This window comes from Diadema antillarum, unplaced genomic scaffold, assembly GCF_040938485.1.
Source record: "Diadema antillarum isolate AM-2024a unplaced genomic scaffold, OU_Dant_1.0 seq00000542_RagTag, whole genome shotgun sequence".
In the NCBI taxonomy this organism is placed as follows: Eukaryota; Metazoa; Echinodermata; class Echinoidea; order Diadematoida; family Diadematidae; genus Diadema; species Diadema antillarum.
Window position 1 is genome coordinate 153050 of NW_027271489.1, and position 26401 is coordinate 179450.

The following is a 26401-nucleotide window of genomic DNA, read 5'->3' on the forward strand; positions in this document are numbered from 1 at the left end:
GTATTTTATTGTTTTTTCGACCTTTTGTTTTCTATTGTTTTTTGGCCAAAATTTGTTGCAGGCACTTTTTCAGGCTTATCTACACTAGACTTGATTAATTTCAATGGTTAAAAGTTGAAATAATCTAATCTATATCAATTTAGCCAAAAAACACAATTTGCATTGGATTTGCACACGATATCATGAATTTGAGCTGTTTTTCGGTTGACATGCATATGCAAAACATTACGTAACTTCAAAACGGTGTACCCGGACGTCACAAATTTGGTCTCAAAATATGCGGGAGACTTCAATGAAAAAAGTCGTGAAACGACGCGGCAAACGCGTTGCGAAATCGTGGCGCGAAACGTCGAGGGGGGGGGGTCAATTTGACCCCTCCCCAGTTAGAATAGGGTTAAGGGCCCTGGCCCTGGAAGCTCTAGGGTTCTAGATGCTTTCTTGTGCTATCTCAGGCTTATCTTTCAACATATGATGACACTAAGTAAGAAATCATTTCAGAGTTGGAGTCTCTGTATACAGTGTACATTATATAACGCCAGGTCAATGGGCAGAAATGTTCATGTACAACATGGCATTCAGTAATAGGCAGGATATGTGTATAAAGTGGTGACAGAAACACAACAAATAATAAAATGCTTCCTAACTATAAATAATGAGTTGGCTATCATAGATATCATTGACTTGATAATATCCATGAGGTGTAGACAGAAAATGCAATTAAAGTACAAAAATATACTAACACAATTAAGTTATTCTTCACAGACATCTTTTTCTTTACAAGGGTACACTATCTCAGTAATTGCATACACAACTTACTTGGTGTACAAGTACTTCTCTACTTCCTTGTTCACTTTTCTGTGAATATTTGGGAGTCAACCTATGTGAGTGAAATTGAGATCTTGTGAAAATATTGTATCCTGTATCACAAGTGCAATGCATATCGTCTCAAAGGGGGAAATGGATTGGTTTTTTATAGAAAAATGATACATCTTTCTCATTCTGTCACAATGTGGTTCCTGATCATAAGTTTAACCCTAAAAAGACTGGGGGGGCCTAAAAGGCCCCCCCCTCGACATTTCGCGCGATTACTCTGCAACACACAATGCTCTCGCCGCGATGCTCTATGACTTTTTTCTTTCGAGTTTCCTGCACATTTTGACACCAAATTTGTGACGCCCGAGGGTACGGTTCTGAAGTTACATAACTTTTTGTACATGCACGTGAGGCCGAAAATGGCTCAAAAATGTGATTTTGTGTACAAAGTCGATGCAAATTGAGTTTTTTCACATGGTTCATATAAATATGCTTATTTTTACTCTCAATGGCTAAAATTAATTTGTTTTAGGAGTATTAAGCTTCAAAAAGTGTCTGCCACAAATTTTGTTATAAAAAACAACAAAAACAAAAGGTCGAAAAAACAAAGAAATACATAAGAAATTCATAAAACAATAAAATAAATAAGAAATTAATTTTGATACCGAATTTTTTTTCAAGTACATTTGCTAAGAATGCCACAAAGAATAATTAGACCAAAAATGAGCACTTTTGGAGCTTTATTTACTGATTTAGATCAAAGAGTCTGATTTCTTGCATAAATTAGCATAATTAATCAAAATAAAATAAAAGAAGACTATTTTGGAAAATTTAAATATACGATCTTGTAGATTACATCGCACACTACCATTGTGCAAATTTCCGCGGCGATCGCGCGATCCACGGCCGAGATCTTAAGGGGGGGCCCTTTAGGCCCCCCCCCCCCAGTCTTTCGAGCTACCAAAATAGCCCAGTCTTTTTAGGGTTAACCACTTGTGCAATTATCTTGCAAGTTTTCAAGTATACGTGGTATACAGTGTAGGCACCAACATACTATCCATGAAATACAATGGGTGTGACGTCCTCTTTCTACGCTTCTATCTAGCATAATCTCCATCATTTCAACTGGTTCTTTTTCAGTGTTAGTTAACAGCAAAAATGTTGAACTCAAAAGTTGGGCAGCTTACCAAAGATGCAACATCCGTTTGATGTTTATTGCCGAATTCACTCAATTTCAGCTTGGCTGCAAGGAGCTGTTCCTCCAATTTAGAGCTAGATTCAAGAAACAAGATCAAAGGAAAGAATTTTTTCAATTCTGGATGGAAATTAGCTTAAAGAGCACAATGAAAATTGGGAGACAACACAAACATAAGTACCTACAAATGTGTCTAAAAGGGCATCCTCTAAATTAGTCTAGCAAATCAGAGAAACTGTATAAGCAATTGCATGGCTGTAAAAATTCACACAATATTAGAAAAAAAAATACAGCAATTAGGGAGATGATTGTTGGTTACATACATCTGTAGACCCACTGAGAACAAGCTAATTTCAGTATAACATGCATTTACCATAGATATGTGCCTGAGTATACTTCGGACTAGTTCTCAACAGGTCAAAAACAGAAAATATTCCCAAATGAGAACAGGTTTTGAGTTTACTTTTGTCATGACATATTAAAAGTGATATCTTATTTTTCAGGGAGCCTCCTCCAGTGTGGGTAGACTTGACAGCTATGCGAGGAAAACAAAAGTCAAACAGATTGAGATTATACCACAGTGAGTTGTGTAGCTGTGCCTTGGTGAAATAGCAGCGATATAGCTTCGTAGGGGGCGGGGGGTTAATACAAATACAAGTAAGAATGGTATTAGTCAAGTGTACATGTACATTGTACATATGATGCAATATTTGGTACCCTGGGGTACCAAATGAAAATTTGCCATTTAGTTGATTTTTTTTCTTCAATGCTGTACTCTGGGTTACCAAAAAAATGTAAAAATAATTTTTAGTTTTATTATGCACAAAAACATTATCTTGTTTGTGATTGTGCAACAAATAATGCATGCAATTAATAACTTTTTCCTCATCTTTTACATGCTCTGTTGTAATCTTCACTGTTTAACAGTTGACATGGAAGAAAAATCGGCCTTGGGATCGTTACTGCCCCACAGATTTACACTGGTGCTGATGATGAGAAAACGGCCGCCATGACAACACTGCACAACTGTATGATAATGGGCACAAAAGTGAGCAATCAATGACAATACAGTTCCTTTATCTTACTTTGCAGTTTGTGTTGTTTGCTTGCTCTCCCTCTCGCGTGTTAGCCTCGTTTCAAGGTCCTGCCTTTGAGTTTCTGCGAGATTCAGCTTCATCTGTACATCTGCCAGAGCTGCCTGATGCTCATCCTGATCAAAGTAGGGAAAGTAGCAGAAGTGAAATATGAAAGTGTGTGCTAGAACCTCTGTTGGGGGCACCAATCAATCATTGACTGTCTCTTCCTATGTACATAATGCTAGCTGCTCTAAATTTCAGTGTTGTCAAGTTTGGCAGGCTTCAGAGTGTGAGCTGCATAAATAAAATATGCCACTGTATGCTCATGTATTTCGCAGGATTTTTATTTCTGCAGATTTCCCCGTCCACTGCTGCACTCCACAATTGCGAATTTAACCACTCATGAAATTGTTGGGAAGTCCCAATTCACAAAAAATATATGGAACGTACAGTAAATGCATTTACACACAAACAGAGACAGACACCCTGGTTACCTAGTCTCTGCAAGTTTTGATATTCTTTGTTTGGACGTGAATTCCCTAAAGGCAGTGTCACACCTTTCCGGGCAAGCTACGCGGTCTTGTTGCGAGGAGGGATTTTCCAGCACGCAGGAGATTTTCCGCGGGCGGACAAGAATGTTTGCAAGTTTCGCACTTGTCTCTTACCTATGAGATGCATGCTACTTAGCTTCTACTTGCATGAGAGCTTTGAAACTGATCCATTTTCTGTTACAAGCAACTTATGGTAACTGAGAAGTACCTGTGTTGGAGTTGCCGGCGAGGTGCTGCCGGTAAGGGTCTCCTACTGATGTTTTGCGTGTACCTCTGCCAGCGAACCCCCACGACTCACCCGGAACAAGTTTTGAGCATGCTCAAGGCCTTGTCATACCGTATCTGGGGAAGTTTTGCGGCTTGACTTGCGGGGAAACAAATTTGCTACCCGGAGCTCTCCGCAGTTGGTCCACACCTGACAGTACCTATTAACGCGTATCTTGCCTGTAGTTGCAAGGAGGTGCGCACGCAAGTCCGATTTAACCACAGTCAAGTTTTGAGCATGACCAAAACTTTTTCCGGGGAAGTCGCGGGGATGCCCAGAGAGATCCAAGCAGAACACCAGTAGGAGGCCCTTAGTGGCAGCACTTCGCAGGCAACTCCCATGCAGGTACTTCAAAGTCCCCGTATGCAGCCAAGATAATGACATTCCGTGGGACTTTTGCCATTCCTTCAGACGAATTCCGTCACTGAGTTGTCAGCCCCCACGCAACTGGTACACAGATCACACAGCACACCCGCAAGTAGAATTTAAGTAGGACGCGTCTAGCAAGTAAGACACATGTACTGACTCGCCCAAATCCTTGTCCGCCCTAAGAAATTGTCCAGTATACTGGAAAATCCCTACAGGTAACAAGCCCGTGTAGTTTGCCCGGAAAGGTGTGACAGGGCCCAAACATGGTTGCGGGTAAAAAGATTTGCATGCGCACCTCCGGGCGCAATGGGTGAGATACGTGCTAAGTACTGTCATGTGTGGGTCATCTGCGGGGACCTCTGGGAAGTAACAATTGTTCTTCGCAAGTCGCACTCAAGGCTTGCCCGGAAAGGTGTGACACAGCCTTAAATTGTTACATTGGGCAAGCCTATGCATTATGTTGCTTTGAAAACAAATGAAGCGCTGAACTAACTGAGAAAAAGAAAGGTCATTTGGGAAATGCACACATGAGCTAATTACAAACTGGCATTAATGACTGGTCTGGAAATGTTTCTTTTGCATGGGGGGGGGGGGGGGGCATAGAGGGCCCAATAGGGCTTCATATGTTGACTGCTGTTGGTAGTGGTAGTTGACCAACCTTGTTTGACGATATCATTTTTGTGGGCAGGGGTGAGAATATGGCCCAATTGTAAAATATTGATGTCATTTCACATGTTATCTTGTAAGAAAATATGTTGCTCCAACTAAGAGGCAATTTTTTTTAATCAAAATGCAATAAAAACAACCACAGTACCTCAGACTTCTGACCAGTCATGCCTGGACTCTGCTGCGACTTCTGAACGATGTCTTGGAGAGCTTCCCTCTCAGATTGCACTTGAACAAGCAGAGTCTGGGAAAAGTGGAGTTCAGAGTTAGATTCATACAATGTGAATACAGGAGATTGACTTGATGGTAAAAAAAAACACACACACACACACAAAAAAAAACAACAACTTGGAATCACATGGGAATATGTTGATTAATTCGATAACAAGCATAGCAAAAAATACTGTATATATCCTATACATTTTTGCCGGTTTCTTCGTTTGTCTTTTTTTTCCTTCTGCGACTTCATGAGTCACCTGATGTCAGTGACAATTAGGCATAAAAACACATTAAGATATTACCTAGGGTAACACAAATGTATGCTTCTGACCCAAATTAGGATATTGCTCACTGGCTGCTTTAAAGAGCAGAGGGAAGACACCAGTACATAGTGCACATTTCTCATTTCAGTGCTGCTATGGTTCTCAATTACGAATTAAACCATACACGAAACTATCTTACAACTCCTGCTTCCTATTATCAAAACATTTTGCTCACAAAACATATGGCCTATGCTGTAAATCACATTGATCAGTAAATGGGAACAAATTGTCAAAAGTGTTTTGCCTTATGAATTTTTGATAATGCATATCTCTTCATCCCTGACTTAAATCCACCATAAATGCAAACTATCACCTTATTAAAAGAGTTGTAACTTCAAAGTATAATCAAAGACAACCATCTATGAATCATCATATCTACATATGTGACCGTGCACCTCAAAACGAACATAAAGTCGCACACACAGATTTTGCGTGAGGACTGAAAATAAGTGAAATGGGTCAACCTAGCTGAACTTGACTTTTTCATATTTTCTGAAAGAGCGGGTCTTCTTTTACATTATGCTAAAATTTGGTATCATAAAATGGGCAGTAAAGTGTTTTTTTAGCAGTTTATCTCGAACAATTTTGGTAGAATAGTGTGATTAGGTGTGTCTTTAGAATCCCTTTTTCATTTCTGAAAAACCTTGTCCATACTTTTCGCTTTCAACTCTAATAACTTTTGAAAGGACAATGCTACTGCTTTGAAAGTTGGCATTGATTATGCACAGAATGTGTTAATAATGAGGCATGTTTAATTTCAGTTTAATCTGATAATCTCTTCATTGTTGTTACTCTGGTGGTTTACTTCCTGTACCATTCATTGCACAGCCAGCACGTTTTGATAAAGATTAAGCGCTTGAATAGTCGCTGTACTTCAGAGCCTCTTTTCTCAGTTCACACTTTTCCTGAGTTTGTGTTTTCTTTCCAATATTTAGATAGGTTAGGAGAGTCTATTTGATTTGAGTTATACATCATTTTAAAGCTTAAAGTCTGCTCTTTCAGAATATGGTCTTAACTACAAATTAATGTCTGGCGACTTTTTGTTTGTTTTGAGGTGCAGGGTCACATATAGACCTCTAAAACAACAAAAAACATCAAACTGTCAGTGTAATTCATTACACAAGCAAACTGAAGACACAGAAAAACACCAACACTAAACATATATACACTAATGGTTTGTACTTTCTTTTTTGAAATGGTTGTCAAAATGAATGGCACACATTTACAAGTTTGCAAACTTTCTGAATTTCAGTTGACAAATGTTCAAAGACAGGACTGTATATGCCCTGTAATTCATGGTATGTTTATTTTGTTTTGCTTTGTTTACTTTCATGAGTTGATTGCTATGGCAAAATACGCAACAAACCAGTATGTTGCGTCCTCAACATGCATCATGTATCGTCTCATATACGGGGAAAATCCCTAAATTTGTTCTTGAAAGGGTTAGTACCAATTTTTTATTCTGTCGATGTGGTTTTCAATCAATTATCCTGAATAAATCCTCTGGCAAACAAATTTCCTTTACAAGTCCATACATGAATTTGCAAAAATATCAGGTTCATGGAAAATATGGCCTACACAAAAAGAAGGAAAGAGCAGAGGAGAAAGCTAACTACCTGTGTGTCTATAACAAGTTTGGCTTGCCTCTCAACCTCGATGTGTAATTCACTGCATGCCTTCTTTGTGGAGGCCAAAGATGTGACAATGTTCTGTTGCAAGCAGATTAAAATGTTAAGTCAAAGCAAAAGGAAAAATAAACAACATATCAAGTGAAAACGCTAGTAATCAAGAAACAGGCATGCAGTTACTCTTGCGGCAAACTGGAATAAATGCTTAAACTGAAAGATGAAATCAAAGGGCAAAACCACAAAACATGATGATTGATTACAAGAAATTTCATGCCATGCAGCAACACTTGTCTCTTTCAAAAAGTACCTGGAAAACCCAATCTTATTTTTCAAAAGACATTATCCCCAATGCTGAACAAATTGCAGCACATCCATGAGGAAATGATAAAAAGTCTCTCAAATAATGATTCTTTAATTACTTCCAAACCTATTTAAGTCTTGAACCATTACTAATATCACTGTATAATACACACTGACAGAAACAAAATGATTTTGAAAAAGCAGTTTAGCTACATAGTGTATCATACACATTTTGCAGTTGACATTTCATTATTCCGAAATATACGATATGTATGGTTACTATGAAAACATCACTCATCAATGTGATTTTGCCACGCCAATATTGTTCAGTTTTCATATTTCCAAAGATTTTGGAATTAACCTGTTAAAGATGGGCAGATTTTACTACAACACGCATTTCCCATAGACACTTGCCCGAGTATACTCCTCAATGAGTTATCATGAAAGGGAGATTTAAGCCTACCATCCTAGCGATGGCAATAGCGTAACGCAGTGATGCATAGTCTTGAATTCCAGCTGGTAAGTCTCTTTTCTCTCGGATGAACATCAAATAACACACACAATATATGAAAGAAGCTATGAGAACAATGTTAATTTAGTAACAATAATATCGATAATACAATGGGTTCAAGAATTTAGCCAATTGGAAGCGCTGAAATGAGTCACGTGTGCGTGCATCAATTTCTCACTAACATGCTCGGCCTGACGTCACAATATTTACACTAGCAGTGTGCACTCAATCAGTTGTTACAAGTGCGTCCGACGCTCCTATACGCGCTGTCAATCCTGTAAACAACTTCTAGTGCGGGCTGCCGGCCGGCCTTTCTCGTGTGCATAACATGTGTGGCGTACGTATACTCTTATACGTACAGTACTTATATGTGCGGGATTTCCGAGTGCGACGTGCGTAAATGTTTGGGACGAACATCGACGAGTGCTACATGTAGCTGACTAGTATTGACCCACAAAGGTATGTGAAAAATGCTGTTAGTTTTCGACCCATTTTATAAAACAAATTATGCACAGGATTATTTCGTGGCGTTAGTGGAGATGCAGCTCACTCTCCGGTATTTACAATGTAGTGCAACATGCACTCGGCTTCGCCTCGTGCATGTTTCACAATTGTAAATACCCTCGAATGCGCTACATCTCCACTAACGCACTCTATCCTGTGCATCATTTGTATATGAAAAGCAATAATATCAACACCAATATGATAATGATGATGACCATACATATATAAAAAATTATATATTTGATGTTCTATGATGCTATAAACAATAAATCATTTACCTTGTTTTGCTCATGAAGTTCCTTTAAGTTTTCATCCTTGCAACCTAGAAAACACATGAGAAATAAACACGGACAAAATTTTGTCAGTTGGTGACAGAGTCATGAAAGGCAGAACTTGCTTAGTCGAACCACATTCATTTACAAGTCAAAAATGCTTTCTGCTTATTGAGTGTAGACCATGTGACTCTGGTTACCACTAGAAATTCTACAGTTCTGTCGTTTGTGCGAAAATGCATCTTGAAGTCAAGTGAGATTGTTTTCTTTACTAGAAAGCCTTCCTGGATAAGAAAACATGCAGAGTAAAATAACTATGAAAAAGAAAAAATATAAAAAGAAATGTGTTCAATATGCTTTTAAATACAGTCAAACCTGTCAACAGTGACCACCTGCCCTATACGACCACTAAACAAAATTCCCTGCCCCAAAGAGAAAAGTCATGTAAACTACCCGGTCTATAGCGGCCACCTGTCTACAACGCCACTTTTTTCATCTCCCTCGGGTGGCTGGTATAGACAGGTTTGACTGTATCTTAAAATCATAATTACAATGGAGCAGGGAGAATGTAAATAGTACTGGTACTGAATGGATGGAATGTACCAAAAGGACTGAATATACTGGTCATGCTATGACTTGGTATGCATGTTTGTCATTTACCTCGACAAGAGTGACTTTCGGACTAAACTTACTCAGTTCTGACCGAAGATTCTTGACAGCTTCCTCCAAACTCTTGTTTCGTGCCAATTCCTGCTTCTTTTCCTCAAATAATCTTGCACCCTCATGGCGAAGTTCTATGCAGTTTTCATTCATTGACTGCACCTGCAAGATAAAAGATAAGAGTTAGATTTCTCACCTTGTGATATTTTTTTTTATAATCATTAATTTTTTTTTCCTCTTCCCATACATTCACATTACACATAAAGAAATTACATCATTTAGAACAAGATGTTTCATACAAAATACATTTAAAGGACAAGTTCACCTTCATAAACATAAGGATTGAGAGAATGCAACAATATTAGTAGAACACATCAGTGAAAGTTTGAGGAAAATTGGACAATCGATGCAAAAGTTATGAATTTTTAAAATTTTTGTGTTGGAACCGCTGGATGAGGAGACTACTACAGCTTGTGAGTCATATGCGTACAACAGTATAAAGAAAATGTAAAAGAAAATTCAACATATTTTCACTTTTTTCGTATAATAAAAGAGCTCTTGACTTGCCTCTTTCTAAAGGCAGGGGGAATAATATTACCCATAACATTTGTCGGTAACGAGTCAGGGGAATGTGTACTTTTTTCAAAAGCTGGCATTTTGTGAAATTCTCTTTATATTTTCCTTATATTGTTGTACGCATGTGACATCTAAGTTATTCGTACACTGCAGTAGTCTTCTCATCCAGCGGTTACTGCACAAAAACTTCAAAAATTCATAACTTTTGAACGGATTGTCTGATTTTCCTCAAACTTTCAATGATGTGTTCTACTAATATTGCTACATTCTCTCAATCCTTATGTTTATGAAGGTGAACTTGTCCTTTAAGAACACTTCAAAATAATTGCTGGCACTTTAATATTTTCCTACAACAACAACAAAAAATAATCTCAAAAGTTACATTAATCATTCCCTTTTTTGTTGGGGGGGGGGGGGGGTGGAAACCTTATGTCAAATAAAAGGAAAATTGAGCAAAGAAAATGGGATTCCATCGGAATTAGAACCTGAGACCTCCGGATTTGTTAGCCTGGTGTTCTACCAACTGAGCTATAGAAAGCCCTAGTTCAGTGTTCGTCCCAGAAACCCTAAATTCTCAATGCCCGAATGGTCAGAAGCTTTCTTCTTCTTCTTCTTCCAGTCTGGTACAGTCCGCCTCTGGCGTATTATCGTACCTTGTGCTTGTCAAGTGCTGGGTGTACAGTGTGCAGGTAAAAATCCTCTACAAAAATTTCTATGTGCAGCTAAAAAACAAGATGAGAGCTCATCGGAGCTTTACAAGTTGCACCTCCTTCTTGAAGCTCTCCAAGGAGGTGCAGCTAATGGTGGAAGGTGGTAGGGAATTCCACAGACGAATAGCATCTGGATAGAACGTGGACTGAAACAAGTGAGTTCTGGCAAATGGAACTTGAAGCTTATATGGGTTTCCGCGTGTTGACGGTCCTGCAACTGGTATGAAGTAGGTGACTGGAAGATCTACCAGACCATTAAGAATGCTATACATCATGTAGACTCTTTGCTGTGCTCTCCTTTCTTGAAGAGTGCCCCACTGTAGTTTATTGAGCATGGCAGTAACACTACTTTCTCTGTGGTAGTCACCTAGGACGAAACGTGCACATCGGCGTTGCACCATCTCCAGTTTCCTGATGTTCTCTTGTGAGGATGGGTCCCAGACTGCCGAGGCATATTCCAACACAGGGCGAACTAGGGTCTTGTATAGTAATGCCTTTGTCTTTGGTGGGCAGGCTCTCACATTTCTCTGCAAGAAGCCCCGTACTGAGTTGGCTTTCTTGGTGGTGGCATTTACATGGTGATTCCATTTCATGTTGTTTTGGATGTTAACCCCCAAGTACTTTGCAGTTTCCGAGACTTGTAGACGCTCTCCATGAATGAAGTATGGAAAGGAGGTTCTGGATGATGCTCTTTTATTGGAGACATGCATGACCTGGCACTTTTGCGGGTGAAGTTGCATTAGCCAGTCTGCCTCCCATTCTTGAATTGCCTCTAAATCCTTTTGCAAGCAATCCGCGTCCTCCTTACTTGCCACCTTCCTGTACAAGATGCAGTCGTCAGCAAATAATCTTACCGTTGACCCAGATGATATGCAATCAGGAAGATCATTGATGTACAGTAGGAAGAGGAGGGGTCCAATGACACTCCCTTGCGGGACGCCTGATGGCACAGAAGAGGTATGAGATGTGCATCCATCTAGCACTACCCTTTGTGATCGGCCAGTAAGGAATTCCTTAATCCAGTTGTGGGTGTTACCCCGGATTCCATAGAACTGGATCTTGTGTAGGAGTCTTCCATGCAGGACCATGTCAAAAGCCTTCGAGAGATCTAACAGGATCACGTCTATCTGGTTCCTTGAATCAATGCCACTGGAGAGGTCATGAATGGTGAGAAGCCGCTGAGATGTGCAAGATCGCCTCTTCCGGAAACCATGTTGAGTTTCAGAAAGAATCTGGTGGCTGTCAAGGTAATCTAAAATACTGCTGCAGACAATGTGTTCCAAAGTTTTGCAGACAATAGAGGTAAGTGACACTGGACGGTAATTGACTGCTTTGCACCTCTCACCCTTTTTGAATATTGGAACGACATCAGCTTTCTTCCAGTCCTCAGGAACGTCTCCCTGAGTTAGAGATGCCTGGAATAACAAACACAAAACCGGTGTTATTTCCGAAGATAGCTCCTTCAGCAGTTGAGCAGGGAGTCTGTCTGGTCCAGTAGCCTTATGTATCTGGAGGGTAGAAAGTAGCTTGAAGACACCAGCTTGAGATATCTGAATGTTGTTCATGTCTGGAAATGGACTTGGTCCCTTGTCTTTCATGGTTGACAAATCCTCATCATTGTTGAACACTGATGTGCATTGTTGATTGAGAATGTTGGCCCTCTTGGTGCTATCCGAGTGTATCTTCCCTTGGATGTCTTTCAGAGAAGCTACTCCAGCGCTGTCATTCCTTTTACTATTGACGAAACTCCAAAATCTTTTAGGGTTTGCAGAGGAGTCAGGACTTATAATGTTACTGATGTACTCATTGTAAGCCTGTCTGCAAACAGCACGGGACGATTTCTTGATTTCCCGGTATTTGCAGAAGTCCTGCTGTCTGCCAGTTGCTTTAGCACGATTGAAAGCCTTCTGTTTTCTTCTAGACAAACGTTTAACTGCTCTCGTAACCCAGGGCTGCCCAAATCGACCAGATGTTGTTTTTGCAGGTACATGGGTATCCAACATGTTCAGCAGGCTGGTCTTGAAAGAAATCCACATCTCATGTACTGAGCTCTGTTCACAATATTTGCTCAGGAAATCTTGCTGAAACTGTCGGCAGTCCCTTTTCATGTCAGAAAGATTGGCCTTTTTCCACAGGTATGTCTTCCTCTTCAGTGGCTTGCATCGTTTTGCAGATACGTCAGAATCAATGCTGACAATGTCATGATCTCCAAGTCCTGGTAGCAGAGTGCATTTGTTGATAAGCGACGGCCTGTTGGTTAGGAAGAGATCAAGTATGCTGTCCCCACGTGTTGGCGAGGAAACCATCTGCTGCATGTTGCAGTTCTCGATCATGTCCAGAAACCTGTTGTTGAGAGGAACTGGATTGCTGTGGCCACTGACACTCAGGTCTTCCCAATTGATGTCGGGCAGATTAAAGTCGCCCCCTATCCACAAGACAGCCTTCTTGTTCTGGAGAGATAGTTCCTCGATCGTAGAGCATATGTTATCTAAATACTGTACATCACTGCCTGGTGGGCGATACACTGCACCTACCACTAGACTCATGCCTTTACCAAATGACAGTTTGATGTAGACCTGTTCTCCTTCATCACATACTTTGATGATGTTATACACAAGGTCACGTCGTACAGCAATCAGAACGCCACCATACCCATCCTGCCGATCTTTTCGAACAACATTGTAATTTGGAGGGAAGATCTCAGATGTGTAAACCGAGCTGTTCAGCCAAGTTTCGGTCCCAATGATGATACTGGGTTCAGTTGATTCAATCAGTACTGCTAATTCCTCCTTCTTGTTCCGTAAACTCTGGAAGTTCACATTGAGTATTTTCATGTTGCACAGCTGTTGACCTTGCTTGGGTGCCTGCTTCCTGCAGTGCATAGGGGAAGATGAATGCTGCGGAGAACCAAGACTAGTAGTAGCTGAAGAGGAAGAGCTGTTGCGTGTGTCACTCATGTCTGTCTTATCATTCAGCAGATCCAGTCCTTCAAAACTGTTACATGTATCGATATGTGTGTGCTCAAAAAGGCTACTGGAAAACTGTGGCAGGCCGCATTTGACACAATGCCAAGACACTTGTGACCCATGGAGGGCATCATACACCTGTGTTGACATGCCCATGCATTCTGCATGATACCATCCATCACAGTCATCACAGGCTACCCCGCGTTGCTTCCATGTAACTGCTCGAGAACAAATCTGGCAAGGATATTTGGGCATCCTTGGGCCAGGATTTAGTTCGACATCCGAGGCAATGGAGAGGAGAAGGAAAGTAAGATACAGGAGGCTGTGTTTCTTACCATGTTCAGAAGCAGAAATAATGCATCCTCTTACTTTACAGCCTGGAGCACAAGCTGACAAGTGGAGACTTTCCTGGAGCCAACTGTTGGTGGCAGATGAAGGATGAGAAGTATGGTGTAGCTGTACCAGTCTTGCAGTGATGGAGTCCTGCTTCTCTCCTGCACTATCACTAGTTTTAAGTATCACATGGTTGTAATGGATGTTGACAATTGTAGATGCCAAATAGAGCCAAAAGAGATAAACTACAAGGCCTGACATGATGATGTCCTGTAGTTTGAAGCTGTATACCAGTGGGACTATGTAGCTCTGGTGTAAGGTCTCATCCAATTCTCAGTCTCACGTCACACCATGGCAAAGTCAAATGAGATGGTAAATACCAACAACATCGAAATAAAAATCACTTCAAATCACTTCAAATGAGCTAATCAAATGATACAAAACCTGGATCTCTTGTCCAACAAGGAGCTGCAGTATGTATCCATGCACCCGCACAAATAGAACACAAAGGCAGGATTTGCTGACTTCCCGCCAAAATCACAGGCTCAAAAGGGCAGTATCCCAATGTGTGGTAGCTGGCCTCTTGATTCAAACTGACGCGAGGGTGTATGTATGGGACCAGTGTTGAAGCTCTGCTTGCTAAAATCCATGCCCAGGTGAAAAATACAATCCTTGAAAATCTACAAAATCCTACTGAAATGATCCATAAAATACCATCCTTGTGTTTCTTCAAAAGCTATCCAACAAGGTATGAGGATTACACTGTATATCCCTCAATATACTCCATAAAAACACAAAAAGTGAGATTTATTCCAACAAATACCAAAGCCACTGCACACTCAGCACTTTAGCAGTGTGTTTGTGTGTGACACACACGTACACACTTGAACCTGGCATAAACCTGAATGATAATTCAACTTGGGGATAAATGCGAGACATCACCGACGTGATGCAGCTTTTCTGTTTACGTTTGTTACATACTCAAAAAGCTGCACACATTTATATGTATAATGCACCACGCCATCACACTCTAAGGGAGAATTGCTCTTCAGTGTTTTTATTGAAATCTATATTTTGTAGTCTTCCTCCTGCCATACACGTACATCCTGAGTTTCTGACATTAAAAGTTTACTCTAATATATTAACTTGACTGCACCAAAGCCAATAAAAAGCACAATGAGAAATGAAGCTGTGGTTGCTTATTCACCGACAATGCTGACCACAAATATGATTGTAACAAAATTTTTTGAACAGTCAAAGGAGAGGGGTGAGGTGATGACACATTACATTCTACAATTTGTGCAATTTCGTTGAAACAGGTATTCTTTTTTTCAATTTTCAAAACTTTTTCATCTTATGTATGTTTGTTTGTTTGTTTGTATGTTTTCTGCATAAAACTTTTACCAACATGTACATGACATTTCACTTTATTCATCACATGTGACTTTAAGCACAATGTGGAAGTGGACTTTAAAGCAGTACTAAGACTTGACTATATAATACTTAATCTTCTTTGGCAGAAACTGAAGTCATGCTAACAGTCCACAGAAACTAAGCAACAAAAGAAAAAAATACATAAATACGAAACCAATGTGTGTGTGTTATTAAATGAACAGTAATAGTCCTCTTTAAATTTCATGCAGTCAGCAAGTATTTACACACTTTCCCCTTCATGCTTCGATTGTCTCACAGCATCATTGGACTGTGGTTTCTTTCCACTGCATGGGAGTACGATGAAATTTCATATTCTCCTCTTAAGATCTCCTTGAACAAAAAAAAAAAAAAAAAAAAAAAAAAATGGGTGCTTTCATTTTCAAGCAAGTTTCCTGTCCTTTTGAGCAAAAAAAAAAATTCCTCTTCCACAGTAGTCTACAGACCTTACCTCTCTTCGGTCTGACTCCATTGTGGCTTCCATCTCTTGAATCCTCTGTAGCAGTGTGGCATGAGAATCCTCCAGACTGGAACGAAAGCTAATCTCCCTCGCCAGTTCTTCCTTCAGCTAAATTAAACAGAGCAGGTCATAAATACAAGGGTAAAACACCGCATTCAATGTTGCACACTGGCACTGGTCCGGCAGCCCAGGACCAGTACAAATCAGTTGGACAAGTAGCTTTTTCCAGCAATGGACAAGTAAAAAATAGAAAAACTGGGTAGCAAATGGTCCGACAGATGGGTCAGATCAGTAAAAAAGATGGATTAGTTTGTAGCCCTGACATTCATCAAATGGAGGGGTCACAGTGCATTTTAACTTTTTTGAACATGACAAGAATTTATGAAATTATGATACATCAAATACTTGCAAGTCAGCACTTGAATAATACACTAAACACTTGCAAATGACTACTAGAATGATGCATCTATACTCTGTATTATGAAAAGAGCAAATCCAGTGCAAGGTGTACAAAGCAGGTGTGCAAAGAGTGCAAGGTGTACAAAACTTCAAGGAATTTGTGTAGTTATGTACACTTACGCTTTTTTTCTATGATGAAATCATGTGTGTATTACAATAGAAGGATCAACCTTTGTATTACATATAACCAGTGCGTTGCTTAACCGTTGAGGACGAGTCACAAGTATAATCCGGCTGGTGTCTATGGGAAATGGTGTCGTAACAAAATCAGTCTGTCCTCAACAGGATAAAGAGGAATGAAACCCAAATATGAATGTGGATTGGGAGAATGCAGAAATGGAACACAACAGCAAAGTTTGGGGAAACTCAGTCAATCCAAAGGAAAGTTATGAATTTTAACAGCTCTGTGCAGTCATCACTGAATAAAAAAGGCTGCTACAATTGGTATCACATTTGTACATTGATATAACCAAAACATCAAGATAATGTCACAAAATTTCACTTTCATGACTAAAAAGTACAAATTCCCTCAACTTGCTACTAACACGCATGTGAACATTTCTTATTCCTCCTGCCCTCCAAATGAGTGACATTATGCCGAATGCTCTTTCATTATGGCATAAAAGTGAAACTTGTTGATTTTCCTTCACATCATTTTTCATACATAACATCACAAAGCATTGTCTTCTCATCCTGCGATGGCTGCACAAAAAAACACAAAAAAACAAACACCTAACTTTTGAATGGATTGTTTGATTTTTCTCAAACTTCACCCACTCGTTCTTCTAATATTGCTGCATTCCCTCAATTCTCATAAAATATGGGTTTCATTCCCTTTTAATGGCTCCTGGATTTACACACTCTCATGTTGTTCATCTATCTTGCAAGTGCTTTTCATCATTTGTTTTCACCATCAAAGCAGACTTTTCAGGGATGTTCAAATGAGGTCTTCAAGACTACAGGCATTGCAGAGATAACTCACTACCCTAATCAATCACTTACCTCAGAGACTCTCCTCAATAGCTTCTGCTTTGCGATGCGAATATCCTCAAAGCCAATGGCAATATCTGACTGCAGACCAAGCAGAGACAGAGTAAGAAATTAAAAACAAAAATTATAAACATACTACCTCACAAGCCTCTCAGGACCTCACATAATCTTCACTTCAGTTTCTCTTGCAAAACATGTGTGCCAGATCTCTACACTTTGCATCAATTCATCCATCAGTTGTAGGACATTGAAAAAAAAAAAAAAAATTCACAGAAATTGCCAAAAATAATCAATGACAACTGCTAAGTTACCTGTATTAGAAGTGGACATCATCCCCTAATCTAATTTCCACCAATTATGGATGATAATACTTGTTTGTGATAACACTGAAAACTTCAGGTTTTGTCCTTTTTTCTGCAGTTTTATCTGATTTTCATGAAATTTTCATTGTCTTGTCAGATTGTCTCACTCTCTCTATTGTCAAAGTCAGCTCGACTGTAGGACGGAGAAAAGCAAGTTTCGCTTTTACTTCAAAGGAGAAGATTCTAGGATGATCACCTTTGAGGACGTGGCTACCTCCAGAGCTCCCTGTAGCCTCCTGGTCTCCTCCTCTGCACCGCGGCGGGCATCGATGGCGTCCTTCAGCTCCTTGCGGCTCCTGGCCAGCTCCTGGTTCAGTTTGCGTACCTCAGTGGTGTGGAGCTCTGTCAGCTGAGACACCTCTTCTTTCATGTTCCTGGCATCGTTGCGGGTCAGGTCCCTGGCCGCCTTTAAAAGCACACAGAAGAGTTTGGGATCTCAAAAGGTGCTAGTTGTTTAGCTTATCAACCTAAAGAGCAAATAATCATGTTACGACAGCATTTTTCACTTAACACTATCAAAACAGTCTTTAAGTAAGGTAGTAAATCTCAAATTCATACCATATTTCATTGCTTGCCTAGCAGAAGGGCCCTAAGGTTTACATGCTTTAATGCTTTACTAAGGCCCTTCTGCCAGGCAGGTGATGATTTGTTCAAGGAAAGGAAAACAAAAAGACTAATTCACAACCTCTTGATTTCAGAGTTAATGTTTGTTTTTTCTTCCTGTGCTGTACAAAAACTTTCTACGAGTATAGTCCCACACTAATGGTTGGCTCTAATGAGCTGCAAATATGAGTCTCCAGGATAAGGAAGGGTAAAATATGCTTTGAGTGCAAATAAGCAGAAGCGATGATTTTGATTTCTCATGCACTATTATCATGGACAGAAGAGAACTACCGGTACACTGTACTAACCTGAAGCGAACAAAGATTGAGTTTGAGCGTTTGGATCTGGCTCTCATTGCGACAAAGCCTGCCGACCAACGCCTGGTAGTTCTTGTGCAATGCCTCGGTCTCCACAGATTGCGGCAAGAACGGCTGGACGACTGGCGGGGGTATCCCCCCCTGTCCCGCTGGCTCTGTCCTAAATCCCAAACCGGCCAGCTGGCTTACGAGGCTCACCGTTTCCTTCTCGGCAACGTCCAGTTTCTTCTGCAGGAGCCGGACAGCGGCCTCTGGGGATGACCGCTTCGGACGGCTAGGTGCCATACTGGGCTTAGATGACATCCTTGGTCTCCCTCAAGACAAACAGGACTTTTCCATGGCACAACTATGGAAGGGAAACAGTCAAAACATTGACACCATGTCACTTTGTTACACCCTTTTTTTTACAGAACCACATCAAAACATTACTTACTGCCAATAAAGATACAGTATGTGCTCAGGAGTCCACGGAGGTCACCTATTTTCTCCAGACTACAGCTAGCTTCTGCTTTTCTTGGTCAATGCAGAGATTACTGTATGTGGCAAATCCAACAATCCAATATGACTGCCAAGTTGTGGAGACATGTTCATGCTCAGGATCAGGAGCCCAAGATGGCTAGTATCAAGTGGCAGATTTGCAGCTTCTAAGCACCCATGAAGGTAAATGAAAAAAAGTTCATAAATCCATTTTATAAAACAAATAATGCACAGGTTTAAGTTTGTGACATTAGTGGAGATGCAGGTCATGATCAAGTTCACCTTCACATGTGGATTGAGATAGAGTAGAAATATATCAAAATAGCAGAACACAGCAGCTGAAAATCGCCCAATTTCTTAATATAGCAGCCTTTTGTTTACATCATCAGCTTCCAGTTTTGCTGCGCCTCGCCATCACCGGAGCATGTAGAGTATGCACTTTAGAGCACCTGTATGCAAACCTCAAATATGCACGGCTTGAACTCTCAAGTTCACTGACTCTAACTGTCAAAAGATCAAAATCCTTCAAAAATCCATAAAAATTCCTGGATCACAGACAAAATTTGATCATCTGATCTATTCTTTTTGTCACTATCAACTTTTCCTGCAAGTTTCAGTCAAATCCATTCACAACTTTTTGAGTTATTTAGCACACAAAGAAAGAAACAAACAAACACCAAAACGTGATGAAACATAACCTCCTGCCTTGGTGGAGGAAAATAGTGGGCTAGGAGACCTACAAGTGCTTGAATGGAGCACCCCAGCAGGGTTAGCTGTACTTAAGACAAGAAAATCTGTCTGTCCAGAGGCATTTTTAATCATTTCTTTACTTTTATGGCTCTCGGATTCCTTGAAGCCAGACGTAATCTCTGTGGAACATACCCCCGAAGACAAATTTAAAATACAGACTGACTTTTTTTGGTCGAAGTTAATCCCAGGGCGCTCACTCTGTTGTGCACATTTAGTGAGTTTACTCATAGTCATACTGTGCCACTGTGGAAACGCTTCATGTTAGGGCTGATCGCAGTCAGGTCAAGGTTAACAGGGACCAGCCCGAACACTTCAGGTTCGGGCTCCCACGGCGACAGAATAACTATGTACAACAGAGCGCTCCGGAGCCACACAGGGTTTTAATAGGTCAAGGTTAGCTGTAACAGCGAGAACACTACAAACACATCATCGTGATCATGCACTGGATGTACCGTAACCCTGTTGCGCTGTGAGGCACTGTTACTAGTGACTGTAGTAACACCTAGTCAAACACGTAACATCTAATGTCCCATGATGTAGGAAAAAAGTCAAACTAACTAGCCACTGCACTGGACAGCTGGAGGACGTAATTTCATTAATAATCTTATCAAAATGATAATTAATGGCAATGACCGGGAAAAAAAGTGAATTCTGATATGTGAAAGCATAATGCAGGGTAGCCCGACCAGACGCTGTAAGTACGCTGTGCGAATATAGCGTCTGACAGGCGAGGCATGCAGCTTCAAAGTGGGGAACCTCAACACAACTACAAAACTTATGAAAATTTATATGTTTCTTCTAAAAACAGTATACGTTACTCACGTTAAATACATGCTTACAGAAGCATTGTTCGCCACACGGGCCCATAGACAGCCCTCGCGATAAGTCTGTGGAACAAAAAAAAATGGCAATTTCTGCCGCAATTCCTGATTCGTCGGGGATTCATCGTTGCAGAATTCAAAAAGGCGCCTTCATCTCTCCGAATTATGCGCATGCGTGACCGGAAGTGCTCCAAAGCGAGCGCGGCGTGTGCGTTGAGATCGTATTACAGAACCTATATTGTATGGCGTACTGCCCAACGTCGTCTGCTGCAGAGAGATCTTATGCATGCGTGCGCTGCTTGAGTGTAGCAGCACAGTCGATAGTGCAACCTTTTGAAAGGGCATTCACATCACATCAAATTGGCCGGGCGTGAAAGACGATGTACCGTTTGGACATGCTGGATATAATCATCCATTTTGCATTATGGAGTCCATTAGTGAAGATTTTATTAGATGAGTTTGTGGTGACAAAAAAATGATCTAAAGTATCAAAATTCAAAGCGATTGCAATGCGATCGTTGAACTCTCTTCGTGGTTGGTGGTCCCGTCTGCAGAGCTACCAAGTCTCACGCATTCTGCGTGAGACTCCAGCATTTCATAGGGGCCATCTCACGATCTCACGCATGGCACCCATTTTTCTCACGCATCGGGCAAAGTCTGCAACTTGGGCCTATAATAATGAGCATAGCTCAAAGATTAAAGTGATACTAGTAGTTGCAATTGAAGGTATATTTGAAGATAGTTTGTTCGCAAAAACCGATAAGTCCATATTTGCCAAATGGAGATATTTGCGATTAAAGGTCAAGAAAAATAAGGAGAATAATAAGAAAATGTTTGCTTCTTTTGACCATAACTTCAAAAATGTACCTTTATATGTAGTGACCAATATATCACTGAAAAGGTATTATTTTGTACTTTATGACAGTGACCATACTTCAAAATCTTCAAAAATGGACTTGTCGGTTTTTACGAACAAACTCTTCATTTCCCTTTTGTCTTTCAAAATAAGTAAAAAATAGTCACTTAAAACACGTACCTGATTGCACCATTAAGAGCTAAAAATTGAAAAAGCTCCCTACCATGGGAGGCCACAGGGGGAAACCCCCCCCCCCACACCCTCGCTCGCGCGCACATTCGTGTGCCGAGATGCCGAGTCATGAAAATCTCACTCATAAAATTTTTTTGAACTTGGCATCCCTGCGTCTGTACAGCCCTGTCGCTACCTAACAGTAACTTAAACACCGTTACGCTCCGTAAGCTACAGCGACAGCGACTTCCCTTGCCTCTTTTAAACGTAGATATAAAATATATTTGTTGAATAGTTATAATTGAAGTTTCTGCAGAAATCCAATCTGACAACGTACATATGATGTCTGCAATGTGTATTTTTTTTTCTACATATTTTCACACGTAGTTTGCCTGTTTTTATTTTTCCTGTTTTTTAATCGTCTTTTTTTCCCTCCATTTAAGTGTATCTTATAATGTACAAAAAAAAAAATCTCAAGTGGGAGTCCAGCCGTAGAAAGGCCAATGGCCTCTGCTGGCTCCTCCATTTTCTCTCTTAGAATTTCCTCTTTGTTTAATTTTGTTTTTCTCTTTATTGTGCTTGTTTTTCTTGTACATGTATACTATTACCGAATGTAATGTTATTATCTTCACCTTGTTCTTTGTCACATGTATTTTAATGAGAATTTGGAAATAAATGAAATGAAAATGAAATGAACTGTGGTGTATAATTAGTTAAAACTTAAATGTAGGGTGTCTAACATGAAAAGTACGAGAGCATAACACACCATAGCGAGGGAAGCAACGGAATAGATCACTCACGTACAGGCACAGCGTACCATGATACAGCAGGGAGGTGGATCCACCATCTTGAGCTGACCCCCTGCTCACTCACAGTCACACAGCACAGCTTATTGAACTCACAAACACTATCACTAACAGCAATACGCATGTATGGGTCCAATGGTCTGCACAGAACAAACGTCAGACGAAGCGCGAATGACATATTGAGCAACCATAAACACGTTCCCGTTTGATAACAATACCTAAAAGTCGCTAGGTTTACAAGCACCCAACAGCATAGATCTAGTTCAAATACTTACTAGTCTAGTCCTACTAGAGTAGTCATCCACAGCTCAGTTACAATTTGTACATTGGGCCAAAGAGGAGCATCAATTAAACTCGCTCGACGTGTATGGCAAGCCGTTTGTGTAAAAAGTCGATAAACTATGTTTATCACTTGAAGAGTTTGTTCGCAAAACCCGATTAGTCCATTTTTGAAGATTTTGAAGTACGGTCTCTGTCATAAAGTACAAAATGATACCTTTTAAATGATATATTGGTCACTACATATAAAGGTACATTTTTGAAATTATGGTCAAAGAAGCAAAAATTTTCTTATCATTCTCTTTATTTTTCTTGACCTTTACTCGCAAATATCTCCATTTGTCAAATATGGACTTATCGGTTTTTGCGAACAAACTCTTCACTTGATAAACTGAGTTTATCAAGTGATAAACGCAGTTTATCAGAAAAACTGCGTTTATCAACTGATGAACATTGTTTTTCAAGAAAAACTCTGTTTATCAGAGAAAAACAGAGTTTTCATATCGGAAAAAAATCTGTTTATCAACTGATAAACACAGTTTTTCTGACAAACTCTGTTTATCACTTGATAAACTGAGTTTATCAAGTGATAAACACAGTTTTTCTGATAAACTCTGTTTATCACTTGATAAACTCAGTTTATCAGAGAAAAGCAGAGTTATTCAAACCTTCTCGGTAGTGGGCGCTAGCAGCATTTAATACGCAGAGCCGTCTGCTCTGTTAATACGTACATGTACGTAGATCTACAGCTAGTGATATATATACACGGCACTGTGACTGTATATGTACACGGGGGCAGCCAGGAAGCAAGCAGTGGCTGGGAAGTGGACAGGTAGGCCTATATGACGCGAGTGTGATGCCTGATGGCCTTACGACGCAGGCTAACTTATCACACATGTATGTCTTGATCACAACAAAAAGAAAAAACACTTGTAAGCTGTACTTTGTGATATGTGTAGAGATTACATACGACATATACCAGATACCGATTACCGAAAACGTTGCCAGAATTACAGACACAACACACGCCCGCAGCCACGCGCGCCCGGCCCGGTTAGCTAGCTAACTAGCGCAGCGATACGTTGCAAGCGCTAGCGCTGCAATTATTATCAACGAGCAGAACATATCAAACAGTGAAAACGCCCTCTCTTGTGGAGAGATAAATAACTCTGCTTATCAAAAGTGAAAAACTCTGTTTATCAACTATTGTTTATCAACTGATAAACTGAGTTTATCAGAAAAACAGAGTTTATCAACTGATAAACAGATTTTTTTCTCTGATAAACTATGTTTATCAACTGATTAACACTGTTTTTCTGATAAACTCAGTTTATCAGATTGATAAACTCTGTTTATCAATTGATAAACAGAGTTTATCGCTGGTAAACACAGTTTATCAAAGAAAAACTCAGTTCATAAACACTGTGTTTATCAGTGAAAAACAGAGTTTATCGACTTTTTACACAAACGGCTTGCCATAGACGTGCGTTCACTGACCATAACGATCACTGAACGAGAAATTAATGGACAAGTTCACCTTAATTCATAGACATGTGGGTTGAGTGAATGCAGCAATATTAGTGATAGAACACATCAGTGAGAGTTTGGGCAAAAGCGGACTATCCGTAAGTTGTGAATTATTGAAGTTTCTGCTCAGTCACTGCTGGATGAAAAGACTACTATAGCTTGTGATGTCACATGAGTACAACGATATAAACAAAGAATAAAGAAAATTCAGCATATTTCCATTTTTCTCGCATAACAAAAGAAAACTCGACTTCTCTCTTTCAGAAGGCAGGGGGAATAATATTACCCTTAACATACGTCAGTATTAAGTCGAAGAAATGTGCACTTTATTCAAAAAGTAAAGTTTTGTGAAATTCTCTTTTTATTTTCCTTATAGACCGATTCGGGTTCGTTGAGGGCAGCAGACAATTTGTGGCACTGGGCGCAGCCATGAGCTCATGTTGAGGTGTCTTAGCCGACCCCCCCCCCCCCTCCTCTCCCCCACCCCCCGGGCAACATGTTTATCGCGCACATGTAACAAAGGTTCGCAATTATACACATAGCGCGTCACAGAATCGGTCTATATAGTTGTAGGCATGTGACATCATACACTGTAGTTAGTAGTCTTCTCTTCCAGCAGTGACTGCGCAGATACTTAAAATATTCGTAACTTTTGAACGGATTGTCCAATTTTCTTCAAACTTTCACTGATATGTCCTGCTAATATTGCTGCATTCTCTCAATCCTTATGTATATGAAGGTGGACTTGTCCTTTAAAAACAATTGGCCAAAGATGTCATAGCGCAGCGCTGCGGCTATGCGGCACTAGCACTGCGCGCGCGGCGCTCTGATCATCTTTGGTTTGGCCAGGGTGGTGGAAGAACCGTACCCCGGTTTGGCTATTTGAATTGCATGTTACTGTAGGCTAACAGTACAACACAACCGGGGAAGGGGGTGGGGGGGGGATACAGAAGTAAGAGCAGGATAAAATCAGGGAGATGCACCTCCCCTGCATGATAAAATACAGCTGAACGTAGTTTTATAAATGTACAAACACACGCAATCTTTGGTGCAGTATTTTCATAGTAACAATGAGTAGGCCTATACCGTGCATAACTGGTGATAACGTGGTTTGAAATTGCCGCGAATACAAAAATGCGATCCAGTTCCATTGAGAAATTGCGCATCGTACGCACATTGTCCACTATAGTTAAAAAGGTTCCAAAAACTTGCTCTGTCAGACAGTTTTCCAACTGTCTAGGATGCGCAATTTATAGAAACTATATTTCAATGTCTAAGAAAAGAAAATATCCTCATTACAGCGGCAGATCCAGGTGGGGCCGGTGCACCGGGCGTCCCATTTAGTTTTGTTGAATAAAAGAAAAAAAAAGGGGGTGGAGCGTGCACTTTAGCCCCCTATGATTTTGTAAAGCCCCCCCCCCCCCCCCCCCCCCCCCCCCCCAATTTATGGAATGCCTGGATCCGCGCCCCTGAACTGTAAAAACTGTTTTGGGTACTCTTTTATGATGTGGAAGTTAAGGTTTTGATTTTTGGTCAATGTTGGTTTATTCTCATTCACCCTTTATTTGGTGATGACACAAGCTAATTAGTGCAAGTTATTCTCACCCGAACGTACGCTACTACACTGCAATTAAGGGCCCTACCTGATTTGAATTCTTCATGAATTGACAAATGGTCTTCAATTGGTAAACGTAAACAAAATGTTATAAAATAGTTCTAGGTGTAAACAATGTACTATAATATTACACATCAGTTTGAACAGTAAAACATTGCAGCACCAACTTACCCTGACCTGTTTTAAAGGGGATCTCCGGATGATTTCCAGACTTTTTCATTAAGAACAACTATAAATTATTTATACTGAGTACAGAGTTTCAGAATCAATAGTGATTGGGATGAGGAAGAAGAATGTTTTCAAAATTTATAACAAATTGCAATGAACAAGGATGATGGCATGGCAGCCTCGCCATTATGCACGAATAAGGCACGCATAGATTCTTCACAGGTGAAATTGTCAAGCAGGTGGTATTGTTAATGGAATAACACTGCTACATTTCTGAAATGTGCGGGGTTCTGATGTCATCAACACTGTTCAGTGTAATTTGTTTAAGATTTTCAGTTTATTGGTTTCTCTGCTCAAGGACCAAAATAAATT

The 26401-nt window shown here is 40.2% G+C and overlaps 1 protein-coding gene across 1 annotated transcript in view; it reads right to left on the reverse strand.

Annotated features, from left to right (window-relative positions):
• Window positions 1–22794, reverse strand: part of LOC139734706 (coiled-coil domain-containing protein 150-like) — a 37979-nt gene extending 15185 nt beyond the window's left edge. Inside the window, exons 1-11 of the mRNA XM_071645498.1 lie at window positions 22716–22794; window positions 18551–18905; window positions 17836–18045; window positions 17290–17358; window positions 15820–15936; window positions 9385–9514; window positions 8699–8742; window positions 7094–7186; window positions 5084–5179; window positions 3094–3218; window positions 2001–2085 (exon numbers count right to left, since the gene is read on the reverse strand). Of these exons, the coding sequence (XP_071501599.1) occupies window positions 2001–2085; window positions 3094–3218; window positions 5084–5179; window positions 7094–7186; window positions 8699–8742; window positions 9385–9514; window positions 15820–15936; window positions 17290–17358; window positions 17836–18045; window positions 18551–18862 (1281 nt within the window). The 5' untranslated portion in view covers window positions 18863–18905; window positions 22716–22794. The remainder of the gene's footprint in view (window positions 1–2000; window positions 2086–3093; window positions 3219–5083; window positions 5180–7093; window positions 7187–8698; window positions 8743–9384; window positions 9515–15819; window positions 15937–17289; window positions 17359–17835; window positions 18046–18550; window positions 18906–22715) is intronic.
• Between the last annotated feature and the right edge of the window lie 3607 nt (window positions 22795–26401).